This window comes from Hoplias malabaricus, chromosome 4, assembly GCF_029633855.1.
Source record: "Hoplias malabaricus isolate fHopMal1 chromosome 4, fHopMal1.hap1, whole genome shotgun sequence".
NCBI classification, from domain to species: domain Eukaryota; kingdom Metazoa; phylum Chordata; class Actinopteri; order Characiformes; family Erythrinidae; genus Hoplias; species Hoplias malabaricus.
In genome coordinates, this window is record NC_089803.1 from 55,516,056 (window position 1) to 55,534,779 (window position 18,724).

The following is an 18,724-nucleotide window of genomic DNA, read 5'->3' on the forward strand; positions in this document are numbered from 1 at the left end:
CTAATTACGTGAATGAAATCGAAAAGCTTGGTTTACTATTTCAGAACACCCTGTCACACTAAAATATTTAACCGGCCTGTGGTCAGAAACTAAATGATTTTTCACTGTGTGAGTATGGCAGAAGTGTCAAAGTGAAACTGAAAGGACAAAGTAGAGTATTGAAGTACTGAAACAATCAGGATCAGTGGTCTGATGATTTATTTTTTTAAGCTTTACGTATGAAAAGTTTTATAAAATATGCAATAAAAGCCAGCCCTTGTTTTAATTGTGTGGTTAATGTTATCACATGACCTGCCATGGGCACAGTTTGCCACCTAAACTAATTTAAATGTACATAAGAGGATTAATGTTTTTAAGCCAGCAGCCCACATGTTTGCGGCAAATAATAACATAAACAGCAAGTGCTTGGAACAAAGTTTGAGAACACATGAGCTGAAATAGTCATTGAAGGGGGCACTAGGTGAGATTCTAGAACCCACCTATGAACTCAACGCAAAGCCAGCGATGTTCAGTTAGAAATCAGCAAACAGAATAATTTCACTTTAAAGCAAAGAGGTAAGAATTCATGTTAACCCTTATACTGTTTAATAAAAACGCATTAATATAATACACATGCATATAATAATCAAAGCACACTCTTTCTGCAAATATAGCATGGTCATCGTGGAGCAGCATTCATTATTTGTATGGTTTTGCCAAAGCACACATTAAAACTATTTATACAGATTCTACCTCCAAAACAATAAATTGACTTCAGAGAGAACTGAAAAAATAAACTAGTAATAAATAAGAACTATATTTGAATTTCATTTTTCATGTATTCTTGCTCAAATAATTTGTTTAAAAATATAGAAAGGCCATAGTTGTCATTGATTGTAATCGTTTTAGCATTCAGCATGAAACCATCTAGCTACCTTATAAAGATTAATTATGTAAAAACTGCATTGCTTTATACAGATGGAGGAAAGTCACTAATGTCCAGTTTCATCCCCTTCATAATTCTCACCATCCTGTAAAAGGGCTTTAAGTATTAATTCCTGTTTTATTAGGTTTCTTATCAGTTATTTGGCAGCACAGTGATGTAAGCATCTAAACAGTGCTTTCTGAAAGTTTTCTTAACTGAATACATAGAGGAGGGGTTGTAAAGAAGACTCCACATAGGGGTGGGTGATATGGCGAAAATACATTTATCAAAATTTTTTTTAACACTCTAGGTATTTTTAAATTTTCTGCTTGAAATTACATACTCTTTAGTGGTTAAAATATGATTAAAACAACAAAACATTTTAGGCACTTTTCTAAATTTTCATTTGAAATCTTTGAAATCTTTCTTTAGAATCTTCAAAGAGCCCAACCTCTCCACAAGGAAAATTATGAATTTTACTGCAGAAAAACGTAAAATGTTTAATGGTAACATTTTACATTTTACCTTCCTTGACAAACTAATCTCATGCACATCTCCAATGGCTTTTTACACTCACCAAACTCATATTTAGTCTTGTTTCTAACCCAGTACTCTTCCCCTTTTAAAACAAGACATGTTGGAAGGAGGGAGCTTTCCCTGATAGGCTCCTGTGTTTAACTGGTCTCAGTAGGGAAAGGGCAGACAGTGAAAGGTATCTAAGCTTTGAAAACGTATTTATTGTTTTGAATGTTGTTTATTTTGATTATTTTGATATCTGTGTCGTCTGTCGCTGTGCGTGTCTGTTAGGCACCGAGGCATGGTTGCTTCCCCGCCTACTTGGTTGAGCATAGCCCCTGATTGGTCTACAGACTTAATTGACATGTCATTAAAGCTGAAAGCCCAAGCTACACAGCCATAGCGGAGATCCACGAGAAACATATTTAAATATTTTTTTTATTTGTTGCACTTTATTTTTGTTTGTTTGTTTGTTTGTTTATTGTTTCTTTTTGTAAGTACTCTTTACACAAACCTAAGGATTACTAACATGTTGATTGACAGAAAGACTCTTGTTTTGAATGGGGTCAACCCATATAAGCGCTGGTATGCTGTGTGTGAATGTGTGTGTGTGTGAATGTGAATCCCTTGTGGGCTTTTCAGTCCTCGTGCCGCCACAGTATTTTTTTTATTCTTATTGCAAGTAAGAGACCTCATCTCAACTAATTCTTTTGGTTTTAATTCAGTAGTCATACATTGTAGAGTACTGACTTACATTATCAGTGGCGCGAGAGTCTTCATTTGACTGATATGTAATATGTACACAGTATGTAAGCAACTTTATAAGAACTGCAGCGGACGGAATGTGCATTAGCACGATCCAGTGATCTCCCTGTGATGGTGTATTGTGGACAAATTCTTATCCTTCACGATCTGATATTGTCATATCGCACACCTGTTTTTTCAAACAGGTTTTCTCAGCTGCAGTGTGTTTGTGCTCATACTCTTGCGAACCTTTTCAAGTTAGGTTTGTCCTATATTATATATAATTTATACTATTCAGAAAATGTAGTAAAATTTGAAGCTTCTGATGCTTCTTTAATGCAAAGGTTATAAGCACAGACTGACAGAATACTATAAACTGCACAGAAATCTGTTAAACTAATGCAAAATGTAAGAGTTCAATACAAAGAATTCAGTGTTTGAACCGGGTTTTCAACCACAGTTTATCAAGACAAGTACCCACATATTGAATTAAGGTAGTTTCAATCACTGACGGTTTATACAACTGAAATGAAACAGTTCATTTAAGCATAAAAAATAAAAATTAAAAAACTGTTTTAAGTTTATATGAAAGAATATGAATTTTTACTTTGGAGGGTTTTAATTGTAAAAGCTTTAAGTTAACAAGAACTCCTTTGTGTGGAGGCTGTACAGTATCACTAAGTCGTTTACATGCTTCAGAATGGTGCACATAAACTCACAGAGAGGATTAAATCTATGTTGATGTGGGTTCTGTAATTTATACACACAGCTCAGTAATAAAAAGGGAAACAGAGTTATCTCAAAGGTTAAACAGCCATTTAGTGTTCAAATGATTCAAAATGAATATTGAGAAATATGGCTGTTGTCAAAATGTACGGATGGAAGAGGTCATGGGATTATGACAAGATGGCTGGCCATTTTCTACATATCCCTAAGTATCTACATGAAATAACTGTACATTTGGACCCCTATTAGGCAGGCCTTGCACACCCCTACTTCATGATTGTTCATTCATTCGTTTTCTGTAACCGTTTATCCCGTTCAGGGTCGCGGTGTGTCCAGAGCCTACCTGGAATCACTGGGCGCATGGCAGGAACACACCCTGGAGGGGGTGCCAGTCCCTCATAGGGCGACACACACTCACATATTCACTCACACGCTTATGCTTACGGACACTTTGAGTCGCCAATCCACCTACCAACGTGTGTTTTTGGACTGTCGGAGGAGACTGAAGCACCCAGAGAAAATCCATGTAGACATGGGAAGAACACAACAAACTCCTCCAGATAGGACCCTGGAGCTGTGTGACCGCAACCTTGCCTGGTGCTCCACCGTGCCGCCCTACTTTATGCTTGTATTGTGTTATTTTGTGATACAAACAATTCTGTAAGATTATAAACCAGTTCTTTGGAAATCTGGATTGGATTAATTTTTTCTTCTGGTCCTTATAACTGATCCAGCATTGTCTGCTGCCATTGGTGTCATTTTTAATATTTTTTCATTAATTTATCTGGAGCTTCTCTGTGGGCTTGTTTTCTTTTCTTGTGTGTATGTCTCGCACAACTGTATTGTGTGGGAGACGTGTCCTACTTGATTACAGTCATTATTCATGCTCACTCACACCAGACAGTGTAGTTTCTCCTTTTACACAAAGAATGTGGCTCTTCTTTGTCTTTAAATGGCTGCTGACCCTTGACTCAGCGATTGGCTGCAGTGGTGTTCATATTTCAAATGTCAAATGTGCTTATATGTATTTTTATGCTTTGGCTACTAGTGGGCTGGTGATCTTCACTGCAACGATAAATAACACTCTGTACTTGCAAGTGGAATTTGTGTTGTAAAACATTAGAGTAGTTTTTTTTTCTCAGGTTTTCATGAATGGATGTCACAGTTTACTGCAAGGCCAAAACTGGTCCCCATTTTACATCCTGGCTCAAACCTGTTTAGGACACTAGATTAGTCAAAGTATTTAAAAAATATTTAAAAAAATTTAAAATATAATCAGCAAAATGGGAAGACAGATTTTTTTTTTACTTTTAAAAGCAGCTGATGTTCTTGCTAAGTTTTGCTTACAGTTTTCTAGGATCAGAAGTCAGTGTGGCATATAGGTTATCTTTTTTTTGTTTTGCATATATTATATAAACAAGCCAAGGGTCAGTGTTGAAATAGTTGGACCTCTTGACTACAAAAGCCTGTGAATATGTTTGGTCAGCACTGCTGACTGACTACATATGCAATGTGTTTTTCACACGCAGCAATTTGACTGGTTTGTGTAGAGTGTAGTGCAGAAGTTAATAGTAACTCTTTAGATTTAATTAAATTTGCTTTCCAGTCAAAACAGTAAGTATGTGGTGTTTCTTTATTTAAAATAATTCTTAGTTTAATTCACTGCAGTAAGGAAGGAGAAAGGAAAAGGTAAATAATTAACAAAAACAGGAGTTTCCAAAAATGGTGTTGATAAGATCTGGAAACTGCTAATAGTCTTGCAAGACCAGGTAGATCACCAAAACTATCACCCTAAAATAAACTGTGTGTGAATCGGGTCAAAATCTGTGCTTGTCTTAATGTGCCTTGATCAAGATTCAAAATGTGAGCATTCTTTACTTGCACTGTAGCACCCAGCTAGAAGACACAGCTTTCTGATCTACTTTAAAGACCCCCAGAGCTGTAACTTTAACCACACAAGTTTGTGTGTGTGTGTTTTTGCATGAACATATATGGGGGTGTGTGATTTTGAAGTGTGGTATTGACCTGCTAAAGTGCTTTAAGTGTGGTCAAGTGGATTAGCCTTCCAGATTAAAAAACATCACGCTGCCTGTCTTCTGTTTCTCCTTGTCATTCCCCCATGCACCATTCATGTTTTCCTGACTTTCCTTTTCTTTCTTTCTCGTTTCCTACTCTGCTGTTCTGCAACGAATTAGAATCATAACCAATTTTAAAGGTTATAGCATTAGCTGTAAGTTTGTTTATTCATTATCCACAATCCACTGCTGATATATATATATATATATTTTTTTCCATATAACCCTATTTATTTATTAATTTAACTAACTAACCAACCAGTATTTTATTTTATTCATAATAAATTATTTCTTTCATTGAAATTAATGTTTAATTTCTTCGTTTTTTCTGAAATTGATTGCTTAAATTGTCATCTAATTACCCAACCCCCACCTGCAACCGACCAACAGGTGGGGCAGATGACCTGTAGTTGACCCAGAAGTCACCATGGTAACCATTGGTTTCTGTGGCTACCTCTCTGATTTTGATGGGTATTTCTGTCTTTTAGTAAAATGTTTTGAGGCTCCAAATACAGGTCAATTCAAAGACTGATCGGAAAAGTTGACAGGTTCAAGTGTTTTTCCTTTCAGTCTTATGAACAGAAACAACTTGTAATGTATAAAGATTCTCACATGAATGACCATGCGTGTAATCAGGCTAATCACATCCACCGTCTCCCTCTGTCTGTGTTTATATCTTAGTACTTTTCTTGTCTGTGTTTCTTGGCTTCAGTTTGGCACACAGAACTTGAATTGCTGTGGTGATTTAATGCCACTCAAGGCAAAACCATACACCTCTCTTTCTATTTGTGGTTCTCTCTCACTTTAGTAATTTGGTTCTTCATTTCTCTCTTATTCTGTCACTTCTACTAAAGCTCCTTTTCTTACTTTCTTTATCTTTCTTTCTTTCTTTCTTCCTTTCTTCGTCTGTTTGTGCTCCCCATGGGTGGAGGGGTAGATTACAGATTCTAATCTGTGAGAAACGGAGGATGCTTAAACGTCCCAGGGAGGAGGAGTTGCCATGGTGATAGGAAGGGATTTGTATGTGTGGGAAGAAAGAGAGAGACAGAACAGTGAATACCCTGGCATTCTAGAAGGAAACAAGTGCTCCAACATTTGAGTCTCTCCAACACTGTCTCTGCCAGCAGTCGTCCTACCGGGTGCAACTACAGTGTTTAACTCTACTTACCAACGGCACATTTGAAACCAGGCCTGTGCTGAATCTGGAAGAATGTTTGGTGTTTATCTTTGTGCACATTAAAACCTTGACTTTTTTTTCTAAAGATGGATTTGCATGCTATTTGCTAAGCGTCTGTGTGTGAATGCTTGTGTGTGGGTGGGTGTCTGTTTGGCTGCCTAACCCACTTTTCCCCCCTCTCTGGCCTGGGATTAATTAGGCTGCTGTATGATGCTGCTGGCTGCTTTAGGTGTTTGAAGTCAGGTTTTAATTGAGTGCCGTCTGCAAAGCCACAAGACAGAGGGGCCAAGTCCAGTGTTCAGAGTAGGCTTTAGGTGCCTGTCTGTGTGTAAATCAGTTCAGAATTCTGCTCTGTGTTTTGAAATGTATTACAACTGACATTCCTATATGAAACTACTGCTACCACAGTCTATGGGACAGAGGTCTATTGGTCTAAAGGTCTGCTCCAGTATGGAAACGAATCATAATTAGGCCTGTCGTGATAACCATTGGGCGGCACGGTGGTGCAGCAGGTAGTGTCGCAGTCACACAGCTCCAGGGGCCTGGAGGTTGTGGGTTCGATTCCCGTTCCTGGTGACTGTCTGTGAGGAGTTGGTGTGTTCTCCCTGTGTCTGCGTGGGTTTCCTCCGGGTGCTCCAGTTTCCTCCCACAGTCCAAAAACACACATTGGTAGGTGGATTGGCGACTTAAGTGTCCGTAGGTGTGTGTGTGTGTGTGTGTGTGTTGCCCTGTGAAGGACTGGCGCCCCCTCCAGGGTGTATTCCCGCCTTGCGCCCAATGATTCCAGGTAGGCTCTGGACCCAGCGCGACCCTGAATTGGATAAGCTGTTACAGATAATGAATGAATGAATGAATGAATGAATGATAACCATTTTTTTGTGGTCAATATATTCTATTCAATAATTGCAATTAAGTTATGTTATTGTCATGTTAAAACCATTTTTATACTGCTGGTAAAATTATAATAAAATGGCATAAGAATGCATTTCTACCCCTTAAAACAGCAATGCACCTTTAGCAAAAATGTAGCTAATACATTTGGACAATGGAATTGGAAAATTGCTATTTTTTTAAATACCCTAAATAAATAAAATATAAATAAATTAAATCCACTGTTTTCAAACAAGTTGACCTAACAGCTCCAGAACCAAGAAACCAGAACAGTACACAGCAAATGATTCAAATATTGTTGACATTATCATGTAAACAAACAAGCAAGTAAACACTGGGTGATTATTGAGGTCAGCAAAAAGTATTGAGGAAATGTCCATATATTAAACAATTATTGTTATTAAAAGCAAACTGTTAATTTATATATATATATATATATATATATATATATATATATATATATATATATATATATATATATTAATTAATTTGAACTCATACCCCACCTCACCATGATTCCACACTAAACACTATATTCTATTTTCTCTGACATTGATTAAGCCTAGTTATGGCCAAAACTAAACTGTCAGTTGTGTCTATAAAATCCATTTTGTTTAGACTAACATTTTATTTTTGGGAAGATTAAGCTAGACAAAAAAAAAATTCCAAGAGTGATTCACCATCTGCACTGTGATTTAGTTCAAGACTAGACTTAATCCATGTTTGGAAGGCTGGCTCAGTGACCCAATTCCAGTTCGTAGTGACATAAGCCAACAAGCCAAATGAGCTCCTCAACATAGTCTTGTTAAAATCTTGTTACTTTCACTGTTTCAAAGCTTACAATAAGTGTAACAACGCTTAGTAATCTTATTTCAACCAAAGATTATCAGTATGACCAAGTTTTAATTGCTAAGTGCAACCACTTACTGCAGGTTTTCTCAAAATTGAAGCGCCTAGGAGGAGTGAACGTGGTTTCATTTTTCTGAATTAAAATAAGGATCATGAATGCTCAGTATTATCTCCTTATGCATCCTGGGCCTCCCCCAACATCACAGCCTACATCCATTGTAGTCACACGAGGGCTTTGTTATGGTTTATCTAATATGCTCCCTCACTGTCACACAGAGACCCCCTATCCTGGAAAGGGAGCGTTTGAATGTGCATAAAGTGACGATAATGGGCAATGTATGTGTAAGGGCCCGCTTGAGGGCATATGAAAGAGGATACTCTTAATGTTTTAGATTTTTCACATGAATTGGAAACTGGTGGAAGACTGTGAAAAACAGAAAGGCAAGGAGGCACTGAGGCAGAGAAGGAAAGAATGGCTAAGTGAGAAAGGAGATGTTGTGTCCAGTAAACCAGTACCACTACATGGCACATTTCTAACACTTAAGTACTGTTAATTAATGTACCCTTATTGTAAAGAGTTACTAGTTATAGGGTGTTGCAAAATGTATTGCTTTTATGTTCTGATTGCTTGATCACTGTAAGTGTGGCAGTGACAACGTTTTGCTGCGGTTGCAATGACCTCTCAGTCTGCCCACTTTCCTGTCAGACTGATTCTCGGGAAGACTGCAGTATGGAGCAGTGGAGAGTGCCAAGCTGGGGTATGGAGTTTTGGAGGAGGTGGAGGAACAAAAGGCAGCACTGTCCTGTCTACTGTGTTCTCACTGGTCAGGAATGTACCAAGAGTGTCGCTGTCCACTGCAGAAAAGTCTCCTGAAGGCACTTCTAGAACACAGGCGGGCTCAGTAAAAGTAGTGATGAAATAATTAATAATTGATTCATAATTAAAATTCCGAGGTTTAGGTTTTTTTAAAAAAATCTTTATTATTATTTATTTATTTTTATTTTAGACAGGTTCTTTTGGTTTGTTCTTCACGTATAGAAGACGTTGGTGCTCTCAAAGGGTGCTTAAATGAAACTGGGAATGTTAAAGTTTGAAGTTGCATCAGTCTTCAGTGAAAAAGTGATACTAAGTGAGGTTTTTGTTTTTATGATTTCTGCCCCTTAGAAAGAGGCAGAGAAAAGGAAAGAGAATTGTTGTTGGTGCTTTTAAAAATTCAATAATTGTGTATCTCTCTAGTTGTGTTTGTGTGTTATTAATGAGGTGGCCCCCAGCAGAGAAGAAAGTGCTCAGCTTAAAGAACCAGCTCATATCTGTCCCCCTGTAGGCCAACATCAAAGACTACCATCACATGAGGGGAGGATCCTGAGCAGTGTGTGTGTTACTGGGGGAGACATGCCTCCAATGCACAGTGCCAGGACATTGAGGGGGTGGGATTTCAGAATTTACAGTAACACACAAGTCACCCCCACTAGACTTTCAGAACGGAATGAGCATGGTTTTGAGAGGGAGGGGGCATTTTGCTCGGGGGTGGGGTGGGGAGCATTTTGCTTTTAATTTATATTGGTGAGAGTTTTATTTCTGTCTTTGTAAACTTGTGTGTAAACATTCAGCAAAGTTTAAATAAAAAACACAAAAATGCAATATGATAAATCTCTCCTCAAAAATGACCAAAATATGCTGCTCAGGGCTCTCTGAGAACGGTGTGGACTTGGTCCAATATACTAATGCCCGTGCATGACTGACAGCTCTCTGTCACTGGAGAACAGAATGCTGTTTATTTTACTCTAGCAACACACAGCCTCAAGACAGAGCAGTCGCAGGAATTTTTTCTGGGTTTTTACTTTGAATTGCGGTTGTCATTTTACATAAGACACACAATAAAATGGAACAGGCGCGTAGAATTGGCATTATACCAACTGTTCCTGTACGAAACTACAGACATCTTTTTTGTTTTTTGTCTTTGGCGTGGTTTCATGTGAATATTTTGTTAAGATAATTATAAAAACTGGATACCTAATAAAGTGTCTCCAAATTGGTGCCTTTCCCTTCTCTCTCTCTCTCTCTCTCTCTCTCTCTCTCTCTCTCTCTCTCTCTCTCTCTCTCTCTCTCTCTCTCTCTTTATTTATATATATATGTGTGTGTATATATATATATATGTGTGTATGTATGTAATTAAGATAATTCAGTAGTTTTGCGTGCAAATAACTTGCTCTCACTTGCTCGTCTCCAGCAGAATTAAAAACGACACACTTAAATACACACCATAGCTTGTTGTTAACTGCTTTTACTCTTTTAGTAGTCATAGTGTTCCATTCTTGATGTTTTCCTGGGTGGACTGCTGTGATTGGGTTTATAAACTCAAAGGACATTCAGCTAATTCTAAGCTGTTAGGAAGAATATTCCCTCCCCATGGCTTGGTGAATAGCTGGATAACTAGTTCACTCACTAAGACAGCTCCTAATCCTTAGCTCACCAGTCTCTTCGAGTGTGACTATGGTAGCCTTGTGATTGGTCAGGGTAATAGTGATATAAGCACTCATAACGTTGCAGATGTATTCAATAATAACGTCTTTGCTCATATTGTCAATAAAAAAATCTAAACTTTTTTGTTATCTGCTGGACTTGTGCCATTGAAAGACAAAGTAATTTCCAGGTGTATAATGTATCGGTGTATGTATATATTTCATCCATCCATTATCTGTAACCGCTTATCCAATTTAGGGTCGCGGGGGTCCAGAGCCTACCTGGAACCATTGGGCGCAAGGCGGGAATCCACCCTGGAGGGGACGCCAGTCCTTCACAGGGCAACACAGACACACACACATTCACTCACACCTACGGACACTTTCGAGTCACCAATCCACCTGCAACGTGTGTTTTTGGACTGTGGGAGGAAACCGGAGCACCCGGAGGAAACCCACGCGGACACGGGGAGGACACACCAACTCCTCACAGACAGTCACCCGCAGCGGGAATCGAACCTACAACCTCCAGGCGCCTGGAGCTGTGTGACTGCGACACTACCTGCTGCGCCACTGTGCCGCCCTATGTATATATTTGTGCAGTTTATTAATTCTTGGCAATCTCTTATCACAAAATATTTGTAAAAAACAAACAAACAAACAAACAAAAAAAACCAGCAGACACTTCGTGGTCCAATCCACTTTTCCCACCTCCTGAAACAGGTTTTCTGGCCAGCATGTGAACAAAGTGCATCTGAGTCACCATGTGGACTATGCACGTTTTCATTTTTCCTGTGGTACATGCCCTCGCGCCCCTTGGTGCGTCTGTGTCTGCTTTAACTATTAATTAACCTTTACATATGTTGTAGCAGCATGCATTTCATAATGCATCTCAGAGGCCAACAACAGTAATAGTTACTACCTACACTCTTCCCCAAAGAGCCTGAAGCAGCAAAAACAGAGGCTCCATTCTCCCTATTACAGGTCAGTGAAACATCAAGATGATTTTGAAGCTGTAATTCTATAGTAAAAATACTACCTAGACTTCCTTTTAAATCAAAGTGAATGACTCATGACTCATCATAAACTTTCTACGTGAAATGGTGAAGGAAATGTGTTTGTGTTATCCCACCTTACCTCATCCTGATTGCAGGCCCAGAAAAGGCGTAAAGTATGTATAAAGGCATACAGGCACTACTTAACGTACCTCTTAAGTCTTAACCACAGCCTAAAAACTAGGCTTGTTTGTTTTTGCTATGCTCTGGCATCAGACAGTATTTAGGATGCAGTGCATTACATTCAGCTAAAGCATATTTTGTACATGATATGGTTTTATGTTTAGAATAAAATAAAATACTACTGCCTGCTCCAATAACTTATTTTAATGATCATATTCTCAGGTGCCCAAAACCTCTGCACAGTTCCACTGTAGAAAACTTCATATATGAAACATATGTATGATCTTTCTCTCCTGATACTCTATGACAACAGACTGTGTCTGTGTGTGCTTTTGTCAAGAGGGTGGTGGGGTTGTTGTATCCTGTCCAGGCAGGTCCTGACACAGGAATCTCAACCCTACATGCTGTTCAACTGTTCTAATGCTGACACACACACACACACACAAACACAAATTCCAAGCCGCAGGCCGTGTCTGAATTCTCTTAGCTGGCCTTGCATTCGGAACCACCAGCTGTTTGACAAGATGTGTGCCATCATCTACATTTTTTTGTGTTTGTGTTTCTATATAGGTTTGTGTGTGTGTGTGTGTTGCAAGTTTCCAGGCTCGGCTCTGGTTAGGCCCTGCATGTATCTTGTTTAGTCTAGTCATGAAAGATCGAGGTGGTGTGTGAATGTGATGGAGTTGAGGCTGGATAGAGCTGTGACAGGTAGCACTTTAATTCTCAGTAATCCGTCTTTGGGGATGACTGCTCTGCCCCCACCCCCCCAACCCTCAAGAAAAGTCTGTGTTAAACAGATGGTATGTCTATGTATATGTTTGTGTGTGTCTGTATCTGTATTTGTGCTTCTTTTTTTTTTTTTTTTTAAATATTATTAGCATAGGAAAGACACAATAAAGGGGAACAATAAAAAAAAAACTTTGCAAAATGCAATTTCTTTGATAAAGTGGTTAAGATTCAAGATTATTGTGCTTCCACCTTAAAGGTCAATTTAACATAACCCACCACATACCTGTACATAATAGTAGTCTACTTCCACACACAAAATCTGACTGGAGTCACCTAGCTACAGCTGGATATTGTGTGTGTGAGTGTGTGTATGTGTATATGTATGTGTATATGTATGTGTATGTGTGTGTGTGTGTGTATTTCTTTCGGTACCTCTATGCTGACTTTGCTGCTTCAGGCAGCAGGAAACACCTTGTCCTGGGAGGCAGCAGGACCATTTCTGCCCATTGTGTACTAAGCCACCATGCGCATAGACACAGTCTACTGATGTGTTCAGTAGATTTGGCCCTCTTATTATCTGAGCTGAGGGAGTGGTGTCACCTTGATGCCAGCGTGCTGAGATGCTGACCTACCTTTATTCACTTTCCATTAGCTTTAACCTTTATCTTATCCTTCTCATTTTTAAATCACTGATCTACAGTGTTGTTCTCTTTAACCCTGTTGTTCCTAAGTGTATTATTTAAAAGGCCTGGGTGAACATTCAGTGTGATGTATTGTGTGAAATATAACATCAGAAATAAGAGGTCCCAATATTCACAACGTAATGATTAATGTTTATCTTTGCGTATATGTCTGTGTGTGTGAAAGAGGGTTGTTGGATGTGTTGTTGAAAAGCTGAACATTTTTTAATCACTGAAGTTAACAGTTTTAAGATTCAAATGTTTGTTTACATGTTCTGGAAGTTCATGTGTGAAAAGGAGTGTATGTTTAAGCATGTCTGTATGCATGTGTGTTTTATTAATGTGCCGAGGTGTGTATAATGGCTGCATTCTGCCTCTCATGAATATTTTATCAAAACCCTCTTGATTATTCATGTCCCCTTTGCGTCTTGTTCATGAACTCCTTTTGAGGACTGTTGTATGAGGATGAGCATTATAAAGCACATTATAAAGCCTTTGGAATTTTACAATGGAAATGTGGCATTAAAAGTTTTATAAAAAACAGTTTAATTACTGCTGGATTTTCACCATCTGTCCATTATTTTATATTAGCGCTTATTTGCCTCTTTTTGATGTATATATTTTTTTTAAGTATATTTATTAATTTATTTTTTTATTAATGTACACTCTTTGATATTTTGTCTTCATTCTGTACTACTACTCTAGATGCACACTCACTGTGATAACACTTTTTGGTTTTCACCTCTACAGGCCTCCCCAGCCACAGAGGCCCATGGAGAAGATGAAGAGGTTTAAGAGGCGTTTGTCGCTCACTCTCCGCGGCAGCCAAACCATTGACGAATCCCTTTCCGAACTTGCCGAGCAAATGACCATAGAGGAGAACAGTAGTAAGGATAGTGGTGAGTTTATCTGGATGTATGTGTGTATGCATATATGCAAGTTTGTGTTGTTTGAGCATGTTTGTTAGATTTATGTATATTAATGATGTAAAAATGTATCCTTAATTCTTACATCTCACGAACGAAGTAGGAATCCGAAGCTTGATATTTAGAAATTTGGCATCAAGATAATAATAATGTTTAAAAGTACGAGCCTCTTTTTATTTAATTGTTAGGCTATGCATTTGTGTACCTATCCCATGGTTATTCCTGGCCCCACGTAACATATTGGGACACTTCTGACTGAAATTGTTGTCAAAAGTGTCAATGTATCAAATAGAGATGTCAACACTTTGATAACGGTTTTCAGGCCAGTATCAACAAGACGTGATGCATCGGCTGTTGAAGGATAAAACATTTTTTAGATTCTAACTGATCTGGCCTGCGTTATCTCAGAACTATTTGTAAAGCCGTGTAGCTCATTCCGGCAAATGTTGCTCATTTCACTTAATATGGATTTCTTCTTTTGTGGAATAAAATATTATTAAATAATTTATCCTTTAGACTATATTGGTCATAATACTTACCACAAAAAAGCCTAAGATGGGAGTAATGTAATTCCCCTCACTTTTGAACCTTAAAGATGTCTTTGAATAAACAGCAGGGTTTAATGTTCAACAGTGCTACCACAAAAAAGACTTATAAATATATACAGAATACATTTTTTAATTGTTATTTGCCAACTGATAACTGCTGCATATAGATTAAAAGAATTGACCAATATTAGCATCCACATTTAGATAACCTTCACTAAATGAATGTAATCTGAGTTTTTATTTGTTGTATCAAAATGACTGTAAATTTCAGGGGTTAATCCTGCATTGTATTATTTCCATAAAATTATTACATTAACACTTCATATATCAAATTAAATTGTTGAGAATTTAGAAGTTTACACCTCTTAGCATGAATGCGTAGCTATGTTTAAGTGTGTTGCCTCTGGGTTGTACTTGCTTTGTCCGTGTTAGGGTTAAGTGCTACAGATTATGTTCTACTTTAGCACTTTGATTAGTTTCTGGAATTACAGCAATGGAAAAGTTGCACAGCAGTGGACAAGGTCTCTTTTTGTACACAACAGTAAGCAGGGGGTCCTAATAGACAGATTAACAGCTTCTGCAAGCCCATAAGGCAGCTAAGCAACCTTAATAAATGAAAAGGTCATAGTGCCTTATATAGAGACTTACTAGCATGGCTGGAACCCCTGCATGGTCCTGTTCTTTATTCAACAACCCAGTGTTTATAAATATCACTTGAAGTATTCAGCACAAAAGAGATATCATGTAACAACAACAAAACAAATAAAAATAAAAAAGTGGAAATGTGTCATCCGCATAAATGTGCTTTATGATCGTATAGGTTTCATTAGACAAACTGTGCTGCGTTGCATTACTTTAGGTCCGGGTTTGATCTGGATTTGGCCCACTCTATCTGTGATTCAGTCTGCAGTGCTCTTCTTTGAAAGATTTGGTTTTAATACGAAATTTAATTTATTGACTAAACCCTAATTTTCTCTAATTTGAAGTGACATAACTAATTCCTCCCAGAAGCGTGTAATCAGTTTTTAGCTCTAGATTAGTTTTTCACAGTAACCCACTCCGCTGTGTTGATCCTTTTGCCTTACATTTCATCACAGGCTTGACTCTTTGCTCCATATACTTTGGTTTTGTTTCAGCTGAAAGTATCGGAAAATCTGTGCGTGACCAAGACATCAGAGTTCAAATCTTGGTAAATGATGAACCAGAGGAGTAGTTACTGTTTTTATCAGTAACAACTGGCATGTAATTAAGGCTAGAAGGAGAACGGAAGACATTATTTCTTCCTTCTCCCTTTTTTTCCAGCACTCTTTCATTATTCCTTCTCCTAGTCAGCTGGTAATTACATAAGAGTCATCACAGCCCTGTGAGGAGAGATTGTGAAGTATGCAGCATGTGACACAGAGAGTCGGGCTGAATTAGCTCCTCTGCCCACAGGCACACTTAATTGATAAGCTCCATTAATAAACAAACTGGTTCAAACAATCCACCTTTATCTACACAGTGAACTCATTTGGGGTCATTTTCGGTAAAACTGTAGCCTCTGTCTTTGGGGCCTTGGTCCTGTATTTTTATAGACTTGATAAGTTGCTTTTTAGGCTACAAAGGGTGAGTGATGCAAATATTTTTATAAATAAAGCAATGCAAAACTTATTTGGTCCCATCAGTTGTTCTAGCAGACTGAACAACTGCATGTATCATGAAAACAAATATATATATATATATATATATATATATATATATATATATATATATATATTAGTATTTAATTCTTAAAATACAGTAACTGCATAGCAAAGTCTTGCTGACTGAATTTGTTTTTTAGCTGATATTTTGTTTGAATTTTTCCTTTAGTAGTTTTCAAAATTCTGCGTTTAAAAAGGGCATTATCCCAGTCTTTTAGCTTTATATGCTCTTTTTGTTTAAATGTGGCACTACACATTTCGCCAATCTAATTTGGGACCATTCCGCACATTTCCACCGACATAAATTGGTCCCGAAACGGAAAAGTTAATTCCCAGCTGCAACCAAATAAGAGCTAAGAACCTTGAAAGGAACCGGTTCAAGAACCAAGAGTTCTTTTAGTGGAAAAGGGCTAATTTTGTATTGTGAAAATGTCTTCAAGTATTGCAGCATCATGTTTGCTGTTTTAAACATCATTGCACATTTTGAATGCAGAAGAGACTTGGGTGGAACTAGAGACTGAGGAACTTTAGCTTGAAATAGATCCTGAAAACCTTTGGGTGGAGGTAGTTGCTGAAAACCTTTGGTTAGAAATAGATGCTGAAAAGCTTTGTTTGCAAGTGTATTCTTCAAGCGTACATACAGATCAACTTTGAGTGGAAATTCATATTAGGGCCTTGCCTTGACATGGTGCCCATGAGGGGAAGTGCAAGAGGGTGTGATTTGAGAAGCGTCCGGTGTATTGTGTACATAGTGTGAATTGGCAGAGGCTGCCAACCCCTTAAACAGTCAGAGAAGGAGCTTATGTACTTTCACACTACATTTTTCTTTATGAAATAAAGTGGACAAACCTCCTTTGACTGTTCTCAGTTTAGTTATTTCTTGGTTAACTTAATAAATAATGAATATGTGATGAACAAACTGTATAATATGGTAATATGTAGTGTATTTATTATGACAACAAACAATCGTTTGCTTATTTTTATCATTTTGAGATAGCCCTGATAAGACCGCAAACCTGCACATATCTAGTAATAAAGAATGCCAAGCAAACATTAACCAAGTCTAATATCGCCCTCTCTCAAGCAATTGTGTTTGTTTGCATGAGCCTGTCTTGCTTGTTGTACAAGAGCTGTGACATGACTTTACTTGTGATTTTCCGAAGTCCTGAAGTTGTTTTGTCTGCTGTCTGAAACCTGACACTGTCTGACGGAGTACTAAAATGTACAAATCTTTGTCCTTAACACTGAGTAAGTTTAACCAGTGCAGCTCAATGGCCATTTTTACAGATCATTGCTTCTTAGGTATGATTAATTTAGTATTAATATAAGATACCACTTTACTTGTGATGAGAGGAGTCTCACTACATCCTGCACATGAGGCAATTCACATTTTCTTGGTTAATGAGTCAGCTTTCTCACAGTATTTTTAACTAATTTGAATAAACCATTCCTTTTTTATTTCACAAGTGAAATTGTAATTTCTATGATTGTTTTTTAAACAGACTTTTTTGAAAATGAAATGAAATTAAACAGCATAGTTTTAAATTTGTGTATTTGACCAAACCTGGCGCTTTTTACAATAGAATGGGGCAGACGGGACCAAAGACGAACTGAAGTAGACTGGGAGTTCCGGCTATCATACAGGCTAATGTTTGTTCAGTGTATAATAAACTGGATTATAGCCGATTTTTGTCATTATCTAAGCAAAGTTTGAGGAACTTTGTCTTTATATTCATTGAATGTGGGTGATTGAAAACATCAAAAAAACCGCAATTAAGTTGAATAGGCTAACACTACGTAGAGTGAACAGGGAAGTCTCTCTATCCAGTATTCTCCATGATGGTGGGTTGACTGCTTATGTAAACAAATTGTGGTGTCAGGATGCTAGGGTGATTTCTAAAATTTTTTCACATCATCTAGAGTTTATGATTATGAGCTGCTGACACTTCTGCCTGTCATGGTGTGCCATCAGGTGCAATAGATTTAAAGAATATTTATTCACAGGACATGAATGTTAAGGTGGCATCCACAATGCACTTGCTTTTTATTATTATTATCATCATTTTTTAAATTTCATTATTTTTTTTTTCACAGTTCCCATTTCATTTACAGAACAGAGTATTTCGGTTATGGTTCATCAGAACTCAAAATAGCTAAAGTTGTATTATGTTCAAGTGTTTGCATGTTTTGCATTAGGTTTTGCATGAAATAATTCAGTGACTGAATAATGAGACTTTAAACAGGTGGTAAATGAGTTACTAACATCACTATGAACTGTTACTAAATATAAAGTCATATAGACATTAAATAAAAAGCCTATTATGGACAATGTATGTTATAAAAAAGAGGAAATGGCTCATACTCTATTATGCACTTTGCAAACCCTTCCTATTATCACTGTCTAGAGAACAACATGTATCTCATTCATTGGAATGTACAAAGATTTAATTCCAAGTTATTTCTATTGGTCCATTCATCATGATATTTTCACACAATGTGAAAGACAGCTGCTGTGTTCAAATGATGTAGTACCAAGTAAACAAAAAATATTTAAAAAATTGAGGTACATATTTTTTGGACAGTGACAATATGTTCTTACAGCAATTTCAAAATTTGTATTCCCATTTACAAACATA

General features: G+C 37.5%; 1 protein-coding gene across 1 annotated transcript in view; it reads left to right on the forward strand.

The window, feature by feature from the left end:
- cdk17 (cyclin dependent kinase 17) overlaps positions 1-18,724 on the forward strand; it is a 58,091-nt gene that overhangs the window by 17,759 nt on the left and 21,608 nt on the right. Inside the window, exon 2 of the mRNA XM_066668013.1 lies at positions 13,683-13,831. Within this exon, the coding sequence (XP_066524110.1) occupies positions 13,705-13,831 (127 nt within the window). The 5' untranslated portion in view covers positions 13,683-13,704. The remainder of the gene's footprint in view (positions 1-13,682; positions 13,832-18,724) is intronic.